The sequence below is a fragment of the Nymphalis io genome, chromosome 2 (assembly GCF_905147045.1).
Source record: "Nymphalis io chromosome 2, ilAglIoxx1.1, whole genome shotgun sequence".
In the NCBI taxonomy this organism is placed as follows: Eukaryota; Metazoa; Arthropoda; class Insecta; order Lepidoptera; family Nymphalidae; genus Nymphalis; species Nymphalis io.
In genome coordinates this window covers 7200284-7223328 of record NC_065889.1, presented here as the reverse complement: position 1 = coordinate 7223328, position 23045 = coordinate 7200284, and the positions used below count along the sequence as shown (strand labels likewise).

The 23045-nt window shown below is 29.9% G+C and overlaps 1 protein-coding gene across 1 annotated transcript in view; it reads left to right on the top strand.

The window, feature by feature from the left end:
• The first annotated feature begins 3853 nt into the window (after nucleotides 1-3853).
• The window catches only part of LOC126774816 (uncharacterized), a 42993-nt gene continuing 23801 nt past the window's right edge, over nucleotides 3854-23045 (top strand). Inside the window, exons 1-18 of the mRNA XM_050496432.1 lie at nucleotides 3854-3872; nucleotides 5318-5404; nucleotides 9285-9352; nucleotides 9419-9547; nucleotides 10040-10188; nucleotides 12405-12711; nucleotides 12968-13180; nucleotides 13455-13691; nucleotides 14826-15011; nucleotides 16554-16796; nucleotides 17048-17302; nucleotides 17399-17612; nucleotides 18830-18969; nucleotides 19051-19119; nucleotides 19456-20248; nucleotides 20351-20685; nucleotides 21637-21854; nucleotides 22813-22992. Of these exons, the coding sequence (XP_050352389.1) occupies nucleotides 3854-3872; nucleotides 5318-5404; nucleotides 9285-9352; nucleotides 9419-9547; nucleotides 10040-10188; nucleotides 12405-12711; nucleotides 12968-13180; nucleotides 13455-13691; nucleotides 14826-15011; nucleotides 16554-16796; nucleotides 17048-17302; nucleotides 17399-17612; nucleotides 18830-18969; nucleotides 19051-19119; nucleotides 19456-20248; nucleotides 20351-20685; nucleotides 21637-21854; nucleotides 22813-22992 (3842 nt within the window). The remainder of the gene's footprint in view (nucleotides 3873-5317; nucleotides 5405-9284; nucleotides 9353-9418; nucleotides 9548-10039; nucleotides 10189-12404; nucleotides 12712-12967; nucleotides 13181-13454; nucleotides 13692-14825; nucleotides 15012-16553; nucleotides 16797-17047; nucleotides 17303-17398; nucleotides 17613-18829; nucleotides 18970-19050; nucleotides 19120-19455; nucleotides 20249-20350; nucleotides 20686-21636; nucleotides 21855-22812; nucleotides 22993-23045) is intronic.

Sequence of the window (23045 nt, the reverse complement as noted above, 5' to 3'; positions counted from 1 at the left end):
ATATATAGTTTTATTTTGTTAAAAATATAATATGATTGCGATAAATGGATTAAAAGATACTTATTTCTTACAAATTATTATATGGTAACATTCAAAACTCTCCTCCGAACTCTAATCCGATTAAAAAAAACTTTGACCGACAAAGTTATTTAAACGTGCTTTCGATTACTTACCACTACTTTAGGTTTACCTACTACTTTCTCTATCTGACTATATATGTATCTCAGTAAGGGTCATATAATCCCCATTTCTCAGACGACACGCTAAATAAAAATGACCAAACCTAATGTATGTCATTAATAGAAATTAGTAATGACCGGTAAAGATTGTAACCGTAACCGTAACAGCCTGTGAATGTCCCACTGCTGGGCTAAAGGCTTCCTCTCCTCTTTTTGAGGAGAAGGTTTGGAGCTTATTCCACCACGCTGCTCCAATGCGGGTTGGTAGAATTCACATGTGGCAGAATTTCAGTGAAATTAGACACATGCAGGTTTCCTCACGATGTTTTCCTTCACCGTAAAGCACGAGATGAATTATAATCACAAATTAAGCACATGAAAATTCAGTGGTGCTTGCCCGGGTTTGAACCCACGATCATCGGTTAAAATTCACGCGTTCTTACCACTGGGTCATCTCGGCTTTCTTTTTTAAGATTGTAACATATAGGTAAATTATGTCAATCGATTATAATAGTAATGTTTATTTATATTTTCATTATATTTGTAATGATAGAAAACAATCTTACTAAACTTGCTCTGTGAATATATAATAGAACTGAATGCGACGCTAAACAAAACTAATTCCGCTTTGTTACACAACAGCAAAATAACACACAAATCGTCCATTTGTTGCCCGATAAAGATAAGTTTCTCGCGCACGTCTTAAGTTCATTCTTGGCAAGATTTGCAAGTTTTTGCGTTTGCGGTAAAGAAACATTAGGAAGCTCGCGCTTCTAAAAATAAATACCGAGGCCCACTCCACAGCCAGGTTGTAGTGGTGCAGCGCGGTGGATTCCGCTCCAAAAACAATCACTTTAGAAGAGGGTTGCCGCGCCCAACACAAATGGGTTGCTATTCATTCATATATGTAGCTACATTTTAGGGTTCTGTTGTGAATTAAACTTCGTTATCGCTTCATTATTTTAGGCTGTACTGAGTTTTTTTTAAATTATTTTAGAATAGTTATTCTATAAACGAGCTAGCGAATATTAGTATTAGTTTCATCAAAATAGTTTGATATATAATATTTTACAGAAAACGTAGCTTATAATGGATGTCATATAAGTTAAAATTGATCCAAGAAGTTACTTACGGAATTTAGAAAATTCTTAACCGTGATTCCCTTTTATTATGAAAGACAACATTCACGTCTTCGAAAATGTTTCTCTCATATTGAATATCTCGAGAACAAATATCGACTTCAATATCAGAAGCATATTTGCACAATATTAGATTTTTCAAATACCGTTTTCAATAAATTACATTTTTAAAGTGGATATAACTTGATAGCGTTGAGGGAATAAAATATGTACCCAAAATAATTCTTTTTTCATTATAGTTGTGAGTAGAGAACTACGTGCTGTTTGTTTTTTTTATTGAGGCAAAGTACTGATCTTACTGAACTCTTATATTTTGTTAGTCTGGAAAGGTTACTAATTATGTATAAATTGAAAATGTTAAATAAAAACTTACCAATTTATTTGGATAACTGTTCGAAATTCGAACATAATCGTTATTGAAATTATGCGGGAAACGTATATGAATTTATATGTGTCGAGTGTTATTTTTAAACTCTTATTTACATTTTTTTAATGAAAATACTAAAGCACGTGAACAGCTAACAAACAAAAAAATTGTTTGACAAACAGAGGAGAATAAGGCACTGAACTGTTTTGTATTTGCCTATTTAAGAACAGATATTTGCTTAGCAAGTTTGTTATTTGCGATTTTAAAATCACGATCACTATAACAATTTTTCACTTTCATTAATTATTATTTTTAGAACATTTGTAATGAATATTTGTATCTATTTCGATGCTATAATTGTCACAGTGACTTGATGACAAAACAAATCAAAAACTTCTCACAGATGATGTCATTTTAAAATCTTAATTAAAAAAAAAATATCATTTTGTCGATACACGCTTGACCGTTTTGAAATTTTATAACGTTAACCTATAATTAAAGGCAGTCGGGCTAAAAAAGAAATTCTGTATTCAACTAAAGTTACTGGACCGGACCGATGTCACTATAACTTCGAAGTTACAGTTTAAACTGAAAATAATTTACTAGACCATTATTTTTAAAGAATTTTAATAAAACTCATGTAAAATTGCACGAATCTTTGATAATTTTGGCACATTCAGCGTCTTTTTCTATACATGTTTTAAATGCCAAACGGAAACTATAAAAGGTTTAGATTCCAATCAAAAATATTATCAAACAATACTTTCCTTGTTTAAAACTAAATTTATATTTAATTAATTTTTCTTGTTCTAAGTATATTAAAGGTATCATCGTTGACTTGATTTTAAGAAATATCAAATGGTTTGATTTGGTAGCATTTTTAAGAAATATTTAATTATGTTTTATATCATAGTACTAAGAATATATGTACTTCCCTGTATAGGAGTTACATAATAATAACAATGTTTACATTAATCTACTTATATAATGTTAGTTTTTCATATCACGCTGTATATTTAAATACCTTTGTAATATATTATCAGCTACCGTCACCGAGATAAAATATAAACGTATCTACATAAGGAATATTGTAAAGCAGAAGTCTTTGTATGTTTGCAAGCGTTAATCTTACTAACTATAAAGCTGATATAAGAAAATGCGTTTCTTTATTTTTTTAAAAAGTACACGCTTAGCACGCTGGCTTTTAGGAATAAATAAATTAGTTTTGTAAAAATAAAAAATTAATAGGTTTAAGTTTATTTGGTATAAATTCATTTAAATCAGAATTTCAGTTTTTTTAGATTAATTTATTTTTGTAGATTCATTCTATATTTAACGAATTAACATCGTTGCTTACTTTCTTAGCTTAGATAGTTATTTAATTAGCTTTTGTGTTGTACTATTTGATTTACTTATTTGACTCTGGGCCATGTTTATATGTTATAAGCTGTGCGTTGCATACATGTAAAGTAATTTTATATAGCATGCATATTATTATGACGTGTACAGTTGCATAATGTTGTAAATTGAATGATAAACTATTCTTATATATTTTTGTTGCCATAATATTTAACCTGTTAACCTGTATTTTGTTTCATTTCAATAAAAAACACAGCTATAAATATATCTTTTAACACATATATATTATAAACATATTATTGCTATCATCATATCGTCATTAGCATTTACTTTGTATTTATAAGAGGAAAGTTTTATTGTTTGATTTTAAGAATCATGCACAACTACGTAACTATAAATCAAATTGATGCAGACAATAATGATAGCTTACTGCTTCAACATGATCAGACAATTATTATTTTTTCTGTACATTGTAATATATGGAAATGTTAAAACATGACTCATAAAACAAATGAGCACTATTTATACGTAATTTTTGGTATATAACTTAGTCCCATACGAGCCTTATTAGTTATTGTTTAGTATCATAGGTAATATAAGCTGTATTTTTTTTACTTTAATAGTTTTTGTTTCTTCTTGCATGTTTATAGCATGTTGAATATTTAAAATTTTATTTTATTCGTTGATATTAATTTCAAAATCAATCTTATTTAGATGAGCGGTATTGTTTGCATATCTTAACGCTCTGCTCAAATTAGACAATGCATTTAGAGATGCATATTTATTTTAATTTTAATTTGGTTGAAAGAATGGCAAATGCGCCTTGTGGTAAGTGGACCAGTGTCCATTAAACTTCCGCACTGTAAGATATATAATCTAACCATTCCTAACATCGTCAATGCGCCACGAATGTAGTCGTTCATTTGGAATCTGCTAACATTAAAAAAAAAAGTATATTTTTTAAATTATTATGTTCGTGAATTTATTAGCTTGCTGATTTCTTATCTATTCCTTGTTTGGATAGGTTGCAATCAGTCAAAGCCAGTATAAATCTACATTATTATTAAGTAAATATAAGAAGAAGCAAGATATTATCATAATTTTGTAATAAAATATTTTATAAATATAAAATTTTACTTTTCTTAGGGTTTGGAAGTATGAAAATATAATTAAGTGTAATTCATCATTCAGCAATATTTGCGAAAGTAAATATTGCTGAGCGATAGATATTACTATTATTTTAATATTTGTTTACATTATATCTTAAATTAAAACAATAGCCATCAAATACATAATTGTGCATAAAATGATAATAATCGTCGAAGGGTTTTAAGATTGATTTATATTCATACAGTTTGTCATATTGGTTACTTTTTTACGGTAAAATAGACCCTTACTCAAATATGGAATATTAAACGCATTTCTTTTAAGCTGTATTATTCCGAGATCAGTGCGTTCAAACAATACGTTTCAGTTTTATAATATCAGTAAATGTATCACCCGTTTTGTTTGACGTTTAAATGAGAATATATTTGAGTTTCAACTCAAATATTTAAGGTTCGTTAATGATGCAACGTTAAGTACAAAATAGAAGTTCGAACGTATTATTTTAATTGTTTTTTGTAATTGTTCAAATTATTGATCAATATATTTTACTGAAAGGTAATCTTCGTTTATTTAAATTAAGAATATTTGCTAGTTTTATTCATATAATATTTTATTGGTAAAATAAATAAAATTTCGATTCTACTGACAATAGCTGCCTAAGAATTGAATTGAATTTACTCAAATTTATCAGCGTGATATGTATATTATATTATAAAACAAACAATTAGGGATAAATAAAAATTATTATCAAAAACATTATTTTTTAATTTAAATTAACTTAACAAGAAATTTGAATAAACAAAATGGTGCTTATTAAAGTGTGCTAGAAAAAAAATTAAACAAAATACAATAAGCAGTTACAATACATTTTGCAACAATATCATAAAATATGTGGTTAGATATTAATTACCTATGTTAATGTTAATAATAAAAAAAAACTATTTTATGCAAAAATTAATAATGACATAATATAATAAATGTAGTTAAATAAAGGTAAGTAGCAAGTAATTACATTGACATTATTATGTAAAAGACGTGCCATTGAACGTTAGTTTAAACAGGTAATAGGACGTATGGGCCTTGACACCCGACGTATGAATGCAGCTTTCTTGTTGACACGGAGTTTGCGCTAAAAATAGTGTGGTAGCACTCGCATCACATTGCAGCTAATGCTGGCTATACTTGGAAGGCCCGGACCGTTAACGATGGGAACCGGCCAGTGGCGCCCGCGCCGGCGGCGCCGCCTGCTTCGGGTATATCGACCCTTCTCTTTTGTTTTTTTATTAGGTATGATGTATTCACTGCGAACATTGCAATGATGAATCACCTTCGCAATATATCATTTCGTTGAATCTTAAGAAAGCTAGTAATGAAAATTGATCGAGGATAAGTTATAAGTCGAATATGTTAAAGTAATAACAAATTATTTCATGCACATTTGAAAAATATATCAATTTATGAAAGAGTACTAATTTATTCGAAAGGACCATTAATTAAGTGTTTTTCCTCTACTGCTTTCCTCTTTTGTGTCACGTCGAGATGATAGGCGCTTGAGATTTTAATGGGACACTAAGTTAAGAGAATACGTGATCAAACTCCTGTTTTTCGGTTTAGTTTAAAAGTCATGAAACTCGTTGTAGTGTTTTTATGTAAAACAAATATTTGGTTATATATTTAAATGAATAGCAAATAAAAGGACAGAGTTAATTCAATTTGTATAAGCGTATTTTATTATTCTATATGACATAATAATTTGAAATATATAAGATTGCTATATGAATAAAATAATTCGTCCAATATTTAGAAGCGTGACCTCAAAGCACAATTATAACGGTTCACAGTTACTCGCCTCTGAGAGACTCGATACAACTTTCAATTATTTGCGTATGTTTCCGACGTACGTAGGTACTTGTATGTAGTATTCATCTTAAGAATAAGCCGCTGCATTCCTATATTTGGCTGCCCCAGATTTTATCTACTTGGCAATGTCAAGGATATTTTTTGCTTAAAATTTCTATCCAAGACTGTAAAGCTTTGAAAGTTTTCCATTATTATAATTGGATTTTTTTAGCACGCACTTGAGTAACATCAATTACTTTCTTTACTAGTAATGTTATGAACTTTTATATGTGGCATTTTAAAAAAAAACATGACTTGCGCTACTACGTAAAAATTAATCCGTCATTATCATTACAATAGTATATTGTTGTTACACTATTATCAAAACAGAATTTATAAAACATTTAATTATAACCGACTGATTTAGTTTTTTTATAGAACTTGAATATTCTAATAATATTATCATCAATAAATTATTCATTTCATTTATAAACACAGTTTTTCTGGTAGGTTGGTTTCCTATCTCCTAATATGGTGGACGGAGGTGTACGATACAGATTATAAATAAAAAAACCAAATATCCAACTTGGTGATTTATTATATCCCTCGATGTTTTTACAACACCTTTTTAGTCTTTTTTTAATTTTAAAAAGCCCATGTTGCCAACTTAAAAATATTAAAAATCCACTTACCACTTAGCAGAAAAAAATCAATGAAATGTGAGAAAACAATATAAAGTAAATTAAATAAACTATTAATATGAAATATTTATCTCCTTAATCAGTAATTGTAGGTAGTTTAAATAAGTTTGTTACAGTTCCTAAGGGTATTTGAGTTCTTTAAATTAAAATATCTTATAATGCATTCTTTAGCTAACAGTTACAAGTAGTAATGGTCAATAGAGGTCATTAAATATCAAAATGTTATTATTACAAATATATTTGTAGAATAGGAAGTTGGACGAGCATATGGGCCACCTGATGGTAAGTGGTCACGAGGTCTCCCTAGACATTGGCATTGTAAGAAATGTTAACCATCGCTTGCATCACCAATGCGCCACCAACCTTGGGAATTAAGATGTTATGTCCCTTGTGCCTGTAATTACACTGGCTCACTCACCCTTTAAACCGGAACACAACAATACCAAGTACTGCTGTTTTGCGGTAGAACATCTGATGAGTGGTACCTACCCAGACGAGCTTGCACAAAGCTCTACCACCAGTATGAACAATAAATGAAAATATATAATTATGAAATTACACAAAACGATTAATAAATATAAAAGGATTCTTGTAAATATTATGCTATTATATATGTATTTTACTATGCGGAAATCGATCTAAAGAATAATGAGTCGTGATCTTATATAGATCTGTAGAACCTAACAAGATCTCATGCGTTGTATTTATAAATATTTTTTTAACTATACTATTTTTATATTAGCTGGAAACTAAAAAAGAACAGTATTAGTCTTAATACATTATTGTCAAGGTTATTTAAGGTCAAACTTTAAATAAAACATAACCTCTCGGTATTTTACTGTGTCGATGATGACTGTGTTGGTACGTTAAGTTTGCTTGGTCGAAGAGCGGGTAACCCAGTAAGACGGGTATTAACCTAGTACTTGCAAATATGAGAAAGCTTTAATTGTTATCAATAAAACATTTTTCATTTTTCATTAAATACTTATATTATTTTAAAAGGTAAGTCTTATCTTAATACAAGAGATATATGAATACTTATAAATATACAATATTAAATCAAAATGTACTTCTAATTACCACTATTATGTTTTTTCTTTAGTTTAGTTTTTAGTGTATACAAATGTAATTATTTGTATTGCCTATATTCCGATATCTCTCAGCTCACACAGATTAATAGACAATATCTATCTACATTCCGATACATAATTACTTGGATAATTATTTTTATATTGATTGGATAATTATTGATCGATGACCTTTAGATAAATAAGTGTTTGACTTGCTCTTTGTCCAACGAAATATTATTTTGAATCTGCGAGTAATATCTTAATGTAGACTTTGTATCAACGTAAAAGTCCTTCACATTAATTGGTGATAATATCACAAGACGGTAGATGACACCGATTCACTCGTTCAACTTCCGCTTAATAGCAATATTATATATTACTGTGTTCTTGTATGTTGTTAAGATTTACATACTAAGTATATATTAAAATTTATTTATTTAATATTGTAGAGTTGAGACCACGGCTTGAGGAGTGACGATATACGCAAAGTGGCTGGCAGCAAATGGAGATTGAGAGCTGAAGATCGAGCTCAGTGACGTGCCATTGGAGAGGCCTATGTCCAATAGTGGACGAAAATGGGTTGATAATGATGTTGATGATGTAGCTCACTTACTGAAAACACCGCCGAAATGACCACAACATCTTTTTTTTGTCAAATTATATAAACGTATATCGTTTTTAAAATAATAGCTACACATGTAATGTAATGCACAGATATTGTCGTATATCGCAATGCTAATGTTTCTTGGAAGAAAGAAGAACACTTGGCGACCAAGGTTAAGTCAAAAAAAGCAATTAGCATATTACAATAAACAGTATGGATTAATTAAAGAAAATTAAGTAGTCTCAGATACAGGGTATATAATTACTGTAATCGTAATAGTTCAAAAATGTACAGTAGCTGGACACAGGCCTTCTCGCCTGATGAGAAGTTTTAAGTTTTATTGCGCGTTTTAAGGTTCACGTAATACACGCTCAGTGTATTATTAATGCAGAATTTCACCGGACATGTGCAAGTTTTCACGTTGTTGTAACTACTGAGTACAAGATTAATTATAGCATAAAAATAAACACATTAAAACTTCATGTGGTTCGCCCGGCATTGAACCCGCGATTTTGTTTCATGCAATAGACCATCTCGGCTCCATTTATTAGTTACTCTAATCTTATAAAATGAACAAATTAAATCGCCATCTTTATAACGTGTTTCTTGACAATTGTACGGTAATTATTGCGTTTAACCTCGTTCACAAACTATACTATTGTGGCGATCCTTCAGATTATAATTAAATAAGTTTTTATTATCTTTCTTATTTGAATTATATATTAACGTTAGCTTAATTACATCTTTGACATAAATTTCCAATTGTAGATATTAATTAGGAGATCTGTGATCAGAAGAATTCAAACTTTGTGGTAACGGGGATTTTTCTATTAATGATATATGTCAAACAAAGATGAAGTATGCAACAAATTTCTAGAAAAAATGTGTCAAAAATATAATTTCCTTAAATAAATTATAGGTTTCAAATCTAAACCAAAATTACGCGTGGTAATTTATGCTAAATCAGACAATATCTCAATGAAAATGGTAAATAGACAGGTGGAAGTAGAATATCGTGTGATATAAAAATACGCCAAAAATTATTGTTTCCAGGCTCAAAGCCCTAGAAAATACGGGCAAACTGGTTCGTTTTCGTTGCCAACAAAACTAACATCGATGTGTTCTCTTATTATTTGGAATATTTCCAAGGTGCTTGAAAAGGATCCATGTATGGATTTAAGGGTGAATAATTGTCCGTTTATTTTTAAATTTAAGGTTTAAATAGTAATTAATTGATTTATTTTTAAAGTACGTATTGTAGTACAATACAAAAGATATTTATTTTTACAGACTTAATATAATAAACTTCAAAGTAAAGTCTGTTTGTTTCTTACCTCATCACGCCTAAACCACTAAACTGAAGTATTTCCCTTAGATTTTATAAGATAAGGCTGACCTACATTTGAACTATTTCGGTGTTATTTTTTTACAACAAACTATGTCGACCATTTTCCATGCTTGGCCTTGACAAAATATTCACAGCCAACTAGCGTGTATCTAACGTCATAAAATCAGAGAGAAAACAAGTTTTAAAAGTATATTAGATGGTAGTTTCAATGTTTTTAATTTAATCTTTATTATTACGATGATTACGTCTTACACTTAACTATTTCAAAATGATATAGAAACAGTACGATGTTTTAATTATTCATTGAAATATATTGGCTGATGCAGCATGCGATGCGCTCGGCGCACGAGCGATTTGATCGTGAGTCGCGTGACGAGCTCGAAATGATCTCACAGACGCCGGAGGAACGGCATCTCACTTGCGCGATACTAGCCTGGCAGCAGCTTGGGCACAAAGATACAGACAGCCTTTATCAGTAAGATTTTATTACATAGAGAAGCTAGAGCTTATATATATATATATTTTATCTTAATGGTAGTGATTATGGTTTCTTTGTAGTTGCTATTTCACTACAGGTAACACATGTTTTTTTTTTAATTATTATTCTAAAATTCCTCATTGATTTGTAGGTTTAAAACCCGACCTAACCAATATATATTAGTTTGTTATCAAGAAATTTTCAGTAGCATCCCGGAGTTTGGATATTAGCAGTGTCAAAAATCATGTCAATTCGTCGATCATTTGCCTGTACACTTTTTGGTCCTGTAGGATTTGCCATTGGATTATGAGAGTGAGGGAATAGGGCATTTACGTCTCCTCAAATACTTGCGCACTACATTACATCCAAATCCATAATAGTCTCTCTTTAGTGACCGTGATCGAAATCGTCAGCCAGGGCATCATTATCATTATCATCAATTATTCTTAATTATTTATTTAATTATAAGCTTCTTGTGAATATAATTTACTAGCGTATAATAGATTGATATACTTTAATATTCTATAACCTTACGCAATTCTTTACCAAATAAAAAATATTTATGAGTCATTTACATAATAAGCCTTTTTTTATAGAATAGGAAGGCGGACGGGCATATGGGCCACCTGATGGTAAGTGGTCACCAACGACCATAGACATTGGCATTGAAAAAATGTTAACCATCGCTTACATCACCAATGCGCCACCAACCTTGGGAACTAAGATGTTATGTCCCTTGTGCCTGAAATTACACTGGCAGTGAGCCAGTGTAATTACCCTTCAAACCGGAACACAACAATACCAAGTACTGTTGTTTTGCGGTAGAATATCTGATAAGTGGGTGGTACCTACCCAGACAAGCTTGTACAAAGTTCCACCAGTGTAAACAGTGTTACCAGTGTAAATTCTTTTTGGTATCAGTGTATAAACAAATACCTTTCATTGTTTTATGTAAAGAGTAAAAAGATGGTATCGGTAATGCATTTTTAATAATGATTACGGGTGTAATTAATGCAGCAGTCCAAACATAAAAAAACGATATTTTTAAAATGCGTGCCATCTGGATATGTGTAACGACCGGGAGATATAACAGTTTACTTCGGACTCTTATAAACGGGAAAAGGAACCTAAGTACAGTCGTCAAATACAATGAAGATAATTAAAAGTTATTATTACGCTCTGTTTATGTGGTGACAATTATAAGCCCTTGTAAGAGATTATACTTTGAAGATTACCTCGTGAATTTGAACACAGTTATAACCATTGAAATATATTTTTAACTATTTTAATAAGAATTGTAGATATTTCCAATATGTTGAAAAATTTTCCTTTTATTTACACAATTAATCTTATCGATACCCTAATAGTAATAATCGGTATTTAATTGATGCGGGATGATTAGTTTTCATTGATTTCTGAGGAGTTATTGATTATTTTTAACTTTGTAATTAACAATTAACAAACCTTTGAATAATGTCAAGGTAAGATACAATTACCACTCTTAATAGCAAGATACGCGGGTAGTTGTGTAACTTTATAACAAGGTATTATGCTAAGTATGTCTTTGGCTCATACACTGCCAATTTAATTACAATAAATGTACTAGATTTTACTATTTAGTTGACGCAACGTAAATTGTTCTGATTATATTATCTTATTTAAATATATGAACATATTATTTACTTATTTTTAACAAGTTTTAATGATAACGGCAGCATCCATAAAAAATAGCTGTGTCCGATAACAATTTTTGTATTGTATGTAAGGCTAAATAAAAAAATACTAGTCGTTTCAACCAATGCGTTATATAGCGTTTTTATTACTTTTTTGTTATTTATTTATTAAGTAATTTATAAAAACGTAAGTACTAGAAATGAAACGGTTATACAATGTAAAAATAAAACTAAGTATTAAAAGCATTATTATCTCTTGAAGAGATTTCTTGTAGCATTTGCGAAATGGAAATCATATTCAAATAACAGCTTTTTTGACGTGAAAGATCTTGTGGTGCGTCTCGGGAGTAAGACCACAACAATTGCGGTCACCCTTTTTTATTTTAATATAATTTTTCATAATTGCAATTATCATATGGTTTTAAATAGAGAAAATAATAATATTAGTATATATTCATCTGATATTAAACATATACGCGTCATGTTTTAGCATTGTATCGTTGATCGTAATTTGTTTTGTACATATTGTTTATTTTTTAGATTCATCGAACAAAATCGTAATAAACCCGTTCAACAATCTTCCGAGAATTCAAATAACGCGAATATTGATATTGTCAACAAATCAAGTATATATTCGAAACCGAGGAATGATTTTTATCACGAACAACCAGTGTATTCTAAAGACATTGACTCCTCGAATTTTGACACCAAGTCACTAATGGGACCCGTGGTTAAGTTGCCGGTAGAAACGAAAATTATTATGCGCATGGAAAGCACGCCTTGTTCACATCATACTACTAGAAAAACACAAAAAAATCCAAATGATATAATGAACAAAATAGATGCTGTGAGTTATTGTAATTAACTTTTGATCATTAAGTAGTATGTTTAATCAATCGGCCACACAAAAAACTGTACTTTATTTGTGTTTATAATCCCATTAATCACGAATATATTTATTACACATATTCTTGCATTATTCTATCAAAATGATGAGTTATTATGAAATGATTGGTCAGATTGTATGGAGTGTATAATAAGAAATTATTGATTTTTTCTTGTGAATTTTTTAAATGTAATTTATTAAAATAATATTTTGCTAGGCGTGCTGCATGGATTCGGCTTGTGTGCAACGCTTAGCGGATTTGGATACAGCGGTGTGTGAGCTAAGAAGTCGAGCGGCAAAACTCGCTCGTCGTGAAGCTGAACGGGTTGAACTGCTTGAACGAGCTGAAGCCGCCTGGAAGGACCTAGAACTTGGTTTCCAACGTCGTCTTGGCTTAGCGTTAGAGAAAGAAGACGATATCACTAAACAAGTTAGAAAATTATGACATTTTGCAATTTATAAGCATCATATTAAAGTACCATGAAGTATTTAAGTGAACACTATTTTTATGTACCTTATACTGTGTATTTACCATAGCCTTAAATAACTTGACTCGGAACTTTAATGAAAAACCGGCTGTCACTGGTAGAACCAAACCTTGGCATTTAGGTGTCTTCCGTGACTTGATCATAATGTTATTTCTATGTGTCATATATAATAAGATATGTCTTTGTACATATAATTGTCAAATATTTCTGTTTTAGATAAAAAAGACAATAGAGGAACGGAACGGCTACAAAAGTGTTTGCACTGAATTGGCCAAGAATGTTAAAGAGCTCGCACAGGTTGCCGAGGAGGAACGAGATAGCTTAACATTGGTCGAGAAAGATTTGTGTGAACGCGCTTGTGTACGACTGCGACTAAGCGAAGAGGCAGCACGAGGCGATAGTGCCTTGGCGGAGCAGCTCTGCAAAGCATCTCAAATGGATAGAGATCTTCAAGTAAATTACATAAAAAGATTACAGTTTTAACAATTTTTTTTTGTCTTGAAAGCTCTTGGCTGTTAGGCTTGCTAAAAGAGATATTTTGTACATATTTGATTATATAAAATATATTTTGAAATAAAGTGATTTCATATACAGCTCTCTATCAAAGTTATACAAATAATATAAATAAAAAAATATCTCAAGACCTCCAATACCACCTGAACTAATAAAAACTAACTCACGTAACGCGAATCACAATTTTGTAGAAACTACTTGATATAAATTAACTATTTCGCACACTATAATGGTTTAATAAGTAAAAACTATAACAACTTATATTATGGTAGTGAATGTGAGTATGTTCCCGTGCCAATAGAATCGATCCAATAGATAACATACCGTAGATTTTGTATGAGTTAACGGAATTTTGTTAGGCACTCTTGTCAATTGAGCACGTGAGCTCTTCAACCACCCATATGGTGCCATGGTATTAACCTTCCAGCTAAAGTATTACCAAGGTGTGCTGGCGTCGGACAAAGGTGAACGTCACACTGCGCTAAACCTTAATATGTGTAAGGGTAAGCAAATGATAATGATGACCTAAGAAGCATGAATATGTTAACAGGCTATAGGCCATGCCAATAGCAGGAGGAATAAAGATCTCCTATATATATATATATATGTATATATATATATGTTCTGCTATATTATGTAGTACAAACTAATATCTTTTGTACCATAAACTAATACCTGTATATGGTACAAGAATATTTCACTTAAGTACTAAAATCTACTTTAAACTTTCAAACTTCCGAAAACAACTTCACCGCTGCTTAAGATTCAATTTTTGTCCGAACTGACTAAGAACACTGACCTTGAACAAGGATGTTTATAAAAATAATGATGGATGAATGAATTTTATACTTTCTTATTTAGTTATCAAAAGTTTCCTTTACATCTCTAAATATATAAATAATTATAGCTAAACACCTCACAATGTAACACAACCTCACAACCTCGAATGTGAATTCAAGGTCAAAGTCGTTTATTTATCTTTTCTTCTCCTTTAATTAGAATAGAATATACGACTTATAGCCATTGAACCCGAATCTACTTCTTAAATTAATAACAATTTTTTTTTAAATTCAGTTTAAAGAAGATCAGGTTCGTAGAAAAGTTTCATCTCTAGAGAGTGAAATACAATCGGCACGATGTTTAACGCATGAAGCAGAAATAGCGCTGCGTGGGGAACTCGGAATGCTTAAAGAACAGATTACACAAGTTTCAAATCAGCTATTGAATGAAGAGTCTGAGGTTAAACAAATTAAACTACAAGTAAGTTTGATTTACTTCAGTAAAATAATACACTACATATTTAACACGTAATTATTTCAAATGGTATAGTCTTATATCAAAATATACATATGTGCAATAAGTTATCTATGTTTTGTCTTGGTAAAAAAAAATTATAATATACTTATTGTTATTCAATTTACTTATTGAAACAAAACAGCGTAAGAAGGTGAGAAGCGTGAGAAGCTTAAAACTTTTAAACTCTAATTTCAACGTCATATTTCGCCTATCAACATGTTAGTGATTAAATAATTATATTGAGTTTTAATATACTTAATATCAAGTTTTGTTACTTCAGTAATAATGTGCGTTTAACAATTCCAGAGATAACTTGTTTAATCTGCCTCTATGTGGGACTTAACAACGAATCAAATGACACACTTGGCATACTGTACACACCCATTTCCGATTACTTTTGTATAGAGGCAATATTATATATATTATGCATTTATATTAAAACTCCAACATACATAATTAGAGGAATGCAAAATAATATATCTTTTTAATTTATATTAATTAACTTGAATCGCGTTTATTGAGGAATTGCTTAATTGATAACATCAAATTCGATCGAATGTTATACTTTTAAGAAGTATTTTATTGTACCTACTCTTACTGATTAAACTGCCTGCATCCGTCTGGGGTTACTTTTTATTAAGTCATCAATAAAACTAATGTATTCATTCCATTTTTTTAACAATGCACTGAGGTCTGTTAAGAGTCTAGATTTCTTTGTTTAACTTATCTTATATCCCAGAACTGCTATATAAGGTTAAAAAGCAAAAGGCATCACAATCTGATCTTTATCCATTACTCGCCATAAAAGTATTGATATTCCATCACAGTCAGGTTGTGGGTCTAGAACTAATCTTACTTCAGAAGAAGAAATCTAAGTAATAATTTCTACCCTCTGTTTCCGTCGACTCTGGTCGTTGGTACTTTTTTGCAATCTTATATTTTTGATTTGTATATACTTGTATATTATGTAGTGTGGCAGCATCATTTAATATGACAAACATGATAACTTACTAAATAATATTAGAGACATTTGCTTGCAAGTGTAACCATTTCCAAGTGATATTAACAACAAAGAAAAAAAGCCACATTTTTTGGGATAAGCATTAATATAACACATGTCCCATAAAAATAATAGCTACAATTTTTATTTATATCACGTGTTTATTTATATCGCGTTGAGAACATATTCAGTTTTATTTTTTATTATGTCAATACATTATTAGTGGTTTGTAGGTGATCCAATAATAATGTAGAGTGATATTGTATGTTTACATGTGCTTATATGAGAAACTACTTGTCTTATTAAAAAAAACAAAGATTATGTACTATGTCATATCTAACTACGACCACATAAAACAGAGTAGTATCCTTAAACATAAGCCAATCTTGCAACCTCTAGTTTAATACTTGTCATAAGTGAAATCAAGGATCACATCCTTTTCAAATATTGCATTATATCCTAATAAAAAAACTATTGCTTTTATACAAGTAAAGAAAACGTTATAGCTTACAGAATTACGGACAGAGAAAGTAGGCTTATTGGAAGATCTGGATGGTTGCAAGACAATGTGCGATAATCGCATGCAAGGGAAAGTTAACGAGTTGAAGCAGAAAAGAGAGGAACTAATGAAACTTAAGGAGAAAGTGATAGAATGCAGATGTAAAATTCCTCTGGATGAAGCCATAGATGTGAAGCGAACTCCTTCTCTCGCTGCCCTTTGTCAATGCATTTCGGAGGAAAAGTTACTTGTAAATATTGTTTTATTTTTTATTATATGTCGGCTATGTAACATCTAACTCTTAGGAACTTGGAGTTTTTTAGGAAAGCCGTTTATTTTTAATTTACTACATAAGAAAGATTTATTTTATTATTTTCGTTTAACAAAATGGAAAGTCAAAACAAGCAATTCTGTTGAGGTTCTTTTGCCGATTGTTTCAGGACTGATATGTAAATTAACACAAAATAAAAATTGTATAGTAATTCAACCATTTTTTTTCAGGATACATGCTCATGTACTTCTATTCGTACCCAACTCTTATCTACCTTACTCTCTGATCTCTTCGGAGGACTCCAGTCTGAATTAAGTGAATCAGGATCAACAATGCCATGCCAATTACTTAAATGTCTAGAAGATAAACATAACTGGGATCGTTCTAGTGTTGTTAAGTCAAACCTGCGAAATTTTTTTGAGCAATTACTCGTTGGAGAGCTTGATATTGCAATTGCTACATCTATTGAAAAATATCACGCAAAAGTTAGTTTTTAATTTATGCATGATAAAAAAACAATTGTTATGTTATTTTTCGGTTTTGGCTTAAATATTTAATAATTAATACTATTAATACTATAGTGGATCGGTAAATCTTGTGTGGATCGGACACAAGTAATGCCTTATAGTGTGGAAGTAAACGATGCCGCGCAAGAGCAAGACATAGAACGACGAGCACAAAAAATGGCTACGAAACTGGCAGAACAACTCTTTAACGAGAGAGCCGATCAAATTACAAAAAGAGCCAAGGAAATTATTTCTAAAGGACCACCTCCCTGTGAATGCAGGCCGCAACGTAAGCGCTGTACAAATTTGTTAATGTATAGTCATTTAACTGTCTTTATTACTAGTATTGTTCACTTCCTCTTAACGAACGTTTTCTTCATAACGTTCAATGTTTATCAATCTTTCCTTGTACTCTTGCATTAAACATAAGGGCTCAATTGATTATTACCTTTTGTAGTATGTAATTACTAGTGATATGTTTCGTTAGCAATCTAGACGGAATGAAAATGTAGATGTTTCTACAATAACTTTAGTTTTTATTATGAAGCTCAGACAATTCTTTGGATGCTCATTAATAATTTATATTGCGTGAGGTGATTAATCTAAATCTTAGTTTTGTATTGCATATTTCTGAGATGGTGTGACGGATTTGATATTTATTTATGTATATTTATTTATCTGAGTTTGCTATTATGTTCGCATTGAAACACTATATTATATTAAAATAAAAAAGTATGAATATGTTTTTAATAAAAAATAGCTTACTTGTTGTAACATATTCAATTGTATCAGTATATAATATTAACAATACACAGCTAAGAACCATTTTTCCAAATTATGCCAGTCGAGTGTACATTTTCTCAATATATTTTTTATCATCTTTTATCATTACGTTTGAAGTGATAATGGTGTTTAGCCCTGCAAATAGTTATAGGTGTTATAAATTGTTATATGGAACGATATAATAATCAAACATCCAATTATAATATATCATGAAGTGGCTTTAAAAAAAAAGGTTTTATTCAGAATAATAAAAATGTATGAAAATGGATGGATTTCTTGATTATATGATGGCCCGGGTAATTTTTTTAAGGGGTAATTACTCGAATATTTAACAATGGAGAATTTATTAACTGGATTAGTTTTAATAACAATAAAATGGTTTACATTCAACTTTTGTTTCATTACTGCATCTTGGAAGTTTTACTTTGTAAATATTTACATCATATAATTGTTCGCTAAAGAGTGTAAATATCTCAATTAGGTTTTCAGTGAACGACTATTACTTCAGAATAATTACTGAACCGTTTTTATTTTCTTGGAAATGTAATACATAAAATGTTTCTGTCTTGTTTTTGCACAGCATTTTCTTCATTACATGTGATTTCGATATATTATGTAGCTATATTTCTAGAATTCTTATGTTGCTAATACTATTACGAAAAAGTACAATTAAATTGTTGGGTTGTATATTACGTCAATAATTATTATTTCTGGTCTCTACAGCAGCAGTATTTCAGTGTCTCGTTAAAAGACCAAATACAACACACATTGCTCGAAAAAACACAGAGAGTCCACCTTCATACTTTAAACGTACATTACAAGATGTCACTCAACTTAAGGTTCAAGTTGAAGATCTTAGGAAGGTATTAAGCTGAAAGGAGTAGTAGCAATAATAATATATATTACAAATTATATTAACAAGTCACGAATTTTATAATTTTTAGGAGTCCGTCAAAAAGGAAGATCTGCGACAGATGGAAGGGAAAATAGCAAGAATAGTTAAACGAGCTTCGGTAAGTAAGTACGGTATACAGTGTAAGCCATAGAATCAACAGTATAGGTAATTATGGGTATTGAAGAGTTTCACAGATATCTTCGAAGAGATAAATTTCTTGCTAATAAATAATTGCTTAACCATCGATTTCATGCAGTATCAATATTTATGCACATAAACAATACGAACACAGACTTACGAAGTAAATTAAATTTTTATGAACTAATTATATTAGAATTTTACTAATAAAAAGCTATAATAAGATATATATAAATACAAATATACATTCTTTATTGCTTTATATATTTTCAACTTCAATCGTGACTTGTTCGTTTTATTGTTTTTTTAATTGCAGAAACAGAATAATATTCCATTAACAAACAAAAAAATTAAACGTATTAAGGATGTCGAAGAAAAAAAAAATGAAAATACATTTCAAAATGGTAAAACTTTAGGACAATTAGATATATCTGAGAATAAGGTGGTGGCTTATAGTACAAAACAAAATATTATCAAATCTAATCAATATGGAGTTATTGAAAATAAAAAGAAAAAAATATTAAAAAAAATTGAACAGTCATTTGCTGTAAATCTATGCTTATGTGGAACACGGGATAATTCAATGCAAGATCCTCCCCAAAAGGATAACTTTCAAGTAAATATATCAAAAAATAAAATGGAAACCATATCTAGTTACAAAATGTCACAAATATCGCCAGAAGAAGATGCCGATACTCAAGCTAATAAATTTTCAACACAAACTAGTTGTCCTAGCGAGTGTGTTTGTTTTCATAAAATTCCATCAAACACTTCAATTGAAAAACTTTTAGATACTTTATTAAACAGGAAAGGAGACAAAAATGATGTGCTTTATAAGTCGATATTATACAACCAAAGCAAAGAAAATCAAACAAATGACAATAACCTTTCTCAAAATTTGAGTGATGACATAAAACAAAACAAGTCAACCATATATTTACCAGTTAACGGAATAGACAAAATATTAATAGAGGATAATATTAATCCTACATTTCCATGTGATCTTGTACCGGAATGTTGTTCTAATGGTCATGATATTGGTACGAATTACGATGTTTACCCTAATACCACTAATTCTGAGTATATTGGCACAGTTAATTTAGATAAAAGTAACGATAATTTTTTTAAAGATACAAACCATGATTATAATAAAATAAAATATGGTGATGGACAAGATATATGCATGAAATCATATGAAGTAACCAAACCAGATCAGATCCACAAAATACAAACTCCAAACAGCTGTAAACTTGATTTCAAAAAAGAATCACAAGTTTATTCCGTGCAAGCCAATTCCAGATTCAAAAGTGTTGACAAAGAATCACACAGCAATAGTATTAATAAAAAAGATTTAGAAGTATGTGGGAATTCTTATGTTGGAGATGTTTTAAAAAAATCAGACTTGTTGTCAGACGATTGTGATTATTACGTAAAATTTTTGGGAGTTACACTGACAAATGCAATAAAAAATACTAAAGAGATTGATGAAATGAATACAATTTCTACTTTCACGAATCTTGGTAACGATAACCTCAATAATTTAGAAGTAAGAAGATCTCAAATACATTCAAAAAATCTTATAAATTCTGAAATACAATGTACACCAATTAAAAACAATTCGAGACTCTCAAATACATTATCTGATGAAAAAAACAATATCTTAAAAAGTACTCCAGACATAATAAATAACGATCAAACAAAATGTGTTTGTTGTAACAAGGATCAATATAATGATTTAGAATTAAATGCTTTTAATTTACTCGAAGAACATTTTAAAGAAAAATTAGTAGAATTTCAACGTTTTTCATACAAATCAAAACGTATTACTGCTGAAGAAGAAAAACTATTATTTTCCAACATTTTAAATAAAGTTAAGGAAGTTGTTTCAGAAAATACAAACCGATTGAGTTGTAGATGTATGGGACTTAACGTTAGTGAAGAAAGTTGGAAAAGAGCTTATTGTTTGTTACAAGAATATTTAAAGGTCAAAATGAAGCGAGTTCAGTGTTCTTGTATTACTAACGATAGTAGTATAGAAAGCATTTTACCTGCTATTTTGGATAAGGTTTCTAATTTGATTGATAATGATTTTCAGCGTTTAAGGGACAAATGCATATGTGAAAATAAAATGAGTATTGAAAATGTTGCTTTAAAAAACTCAAAAGAACAGATGACTGAATCAATATTACAATGTAATGACGTTTTTGTACAATATGATAAAAGTAACATAAGTAATCAGCATGCAAATAATTTTGAAGATACTTCTATTCAAGCATTTTCTATTTTTGTTGATAATAAATCGTGTGAGGCGTGTGAGTACAACTTTCGAGAAAATAACACTGCAGAGAAAAAAGTTTCTTGTGAATTTAAAAGTGGCTACATAACTGACTGCAAATGTCGGTATACTATTAGTGAACCATGTTATTTAGATTTTAATGTTACTGCCAATCAATCAATACTAACTAAGAATATAAAATTTAAATGTAAAAAATTACAGGCAATGGAAATAAAGAATGACATAACGGCTAGTATTTCATCAAATTTAGTAAAAGAACAATTGGAAGTACCTAAAAATGCAGTTACCAAAACAATAGATTCCATATGCACAAATCACTGTAGTGGATATAAATTGAATTGTTCGTATGTTTGCCCAATGGAAATTTGCAATAAATCCGCAGTTGGAACAAAATATGAAAAAAATGATCCTATATCGAAGTCAGTACAAGAAAATCCATCCAACAATTTATTTTATATCATAAATAGGATACCAAATCATAAAAGATCAGAACATATTTGTATAAATAAAAGCACTGGCAGCATTAGTCAGCAGAAAGATTTAACGAATGCTTGTGATGTGATAATAACTGCTGATAACGAAGAAGAAATTGTATTAAAATATTCAAAAGAGACATGCTGTTTAACAGATACTTCAAACAACACTAGCTTAAGCAATATCACCAAATATAAAAATTGGTATGATTGTAGTGGCCGACAAATTGACAATGAACAAAAAGGAACCGCTTTTGAATTAAACAAAAATTCACTTTACGATTCTTTGTACCTTCCCTCTGATCATATTTCTCAGTACAAAAAATTTGTAAACGTCAAAGATAGTAACGTAAAGGACCTTAACTCCGAAATTTGTAATTGTAAAATGGTACCTATATGTCATGTAAAAATGTTAGTGGAGAGTATTGAACAAAAACTAGTTCAATCAAAGTGCACTTGTGATTCTTTATGCTCTCGAGTTTGTCCAATTCATGGAAAGGAGAAATTTTATTATTAAGCCTTAAATAGTTTTTTTATAATTGATGTCAACTTTATCGAAATTATTTGTGTATTATTTAATTTGTAATAAACAGTAAAAGTATATTTTTTTGTTTGAAAATTCGATATTATAAGCCAATCGATATTATAAGCAAATTGAATAAAATTATTATTATTATTATTATTATTAGTATCACCTAATTTTTAAATTTGAAATAAAATTGTATATGATACGAAATTGATTGTCATTGTTATCAGTTGGCAAGTAGATTAGTCAATAGTCTGTTACATATAAAACGTGTGTTTAAGCGGATAACGGAGTTAATGTTAAATAATAATATCATAAATAAAAAGAAATCATATATAAATTAAAAAATAAATAGGCAGTGTCAAAAACATTAAAAAAAATGGAAGATAAACCTGATGTTGGTAAAAAAAGAAATAAACCAAATATATTATCAAGATTGTTTATTTGTTGGATATGTCCAGTTCTCTACAGAGGAAATAAAAGGGACATAGAAGAAGATGACCTAATAATTCCAAGCAAGCAATATGATTCTGACAGGCTTGGAGGAAAATTTGAAAGGTAAAGATTTATATTTGCGTTCATTTTATAGCTTTTTTTAGATATATTATTAT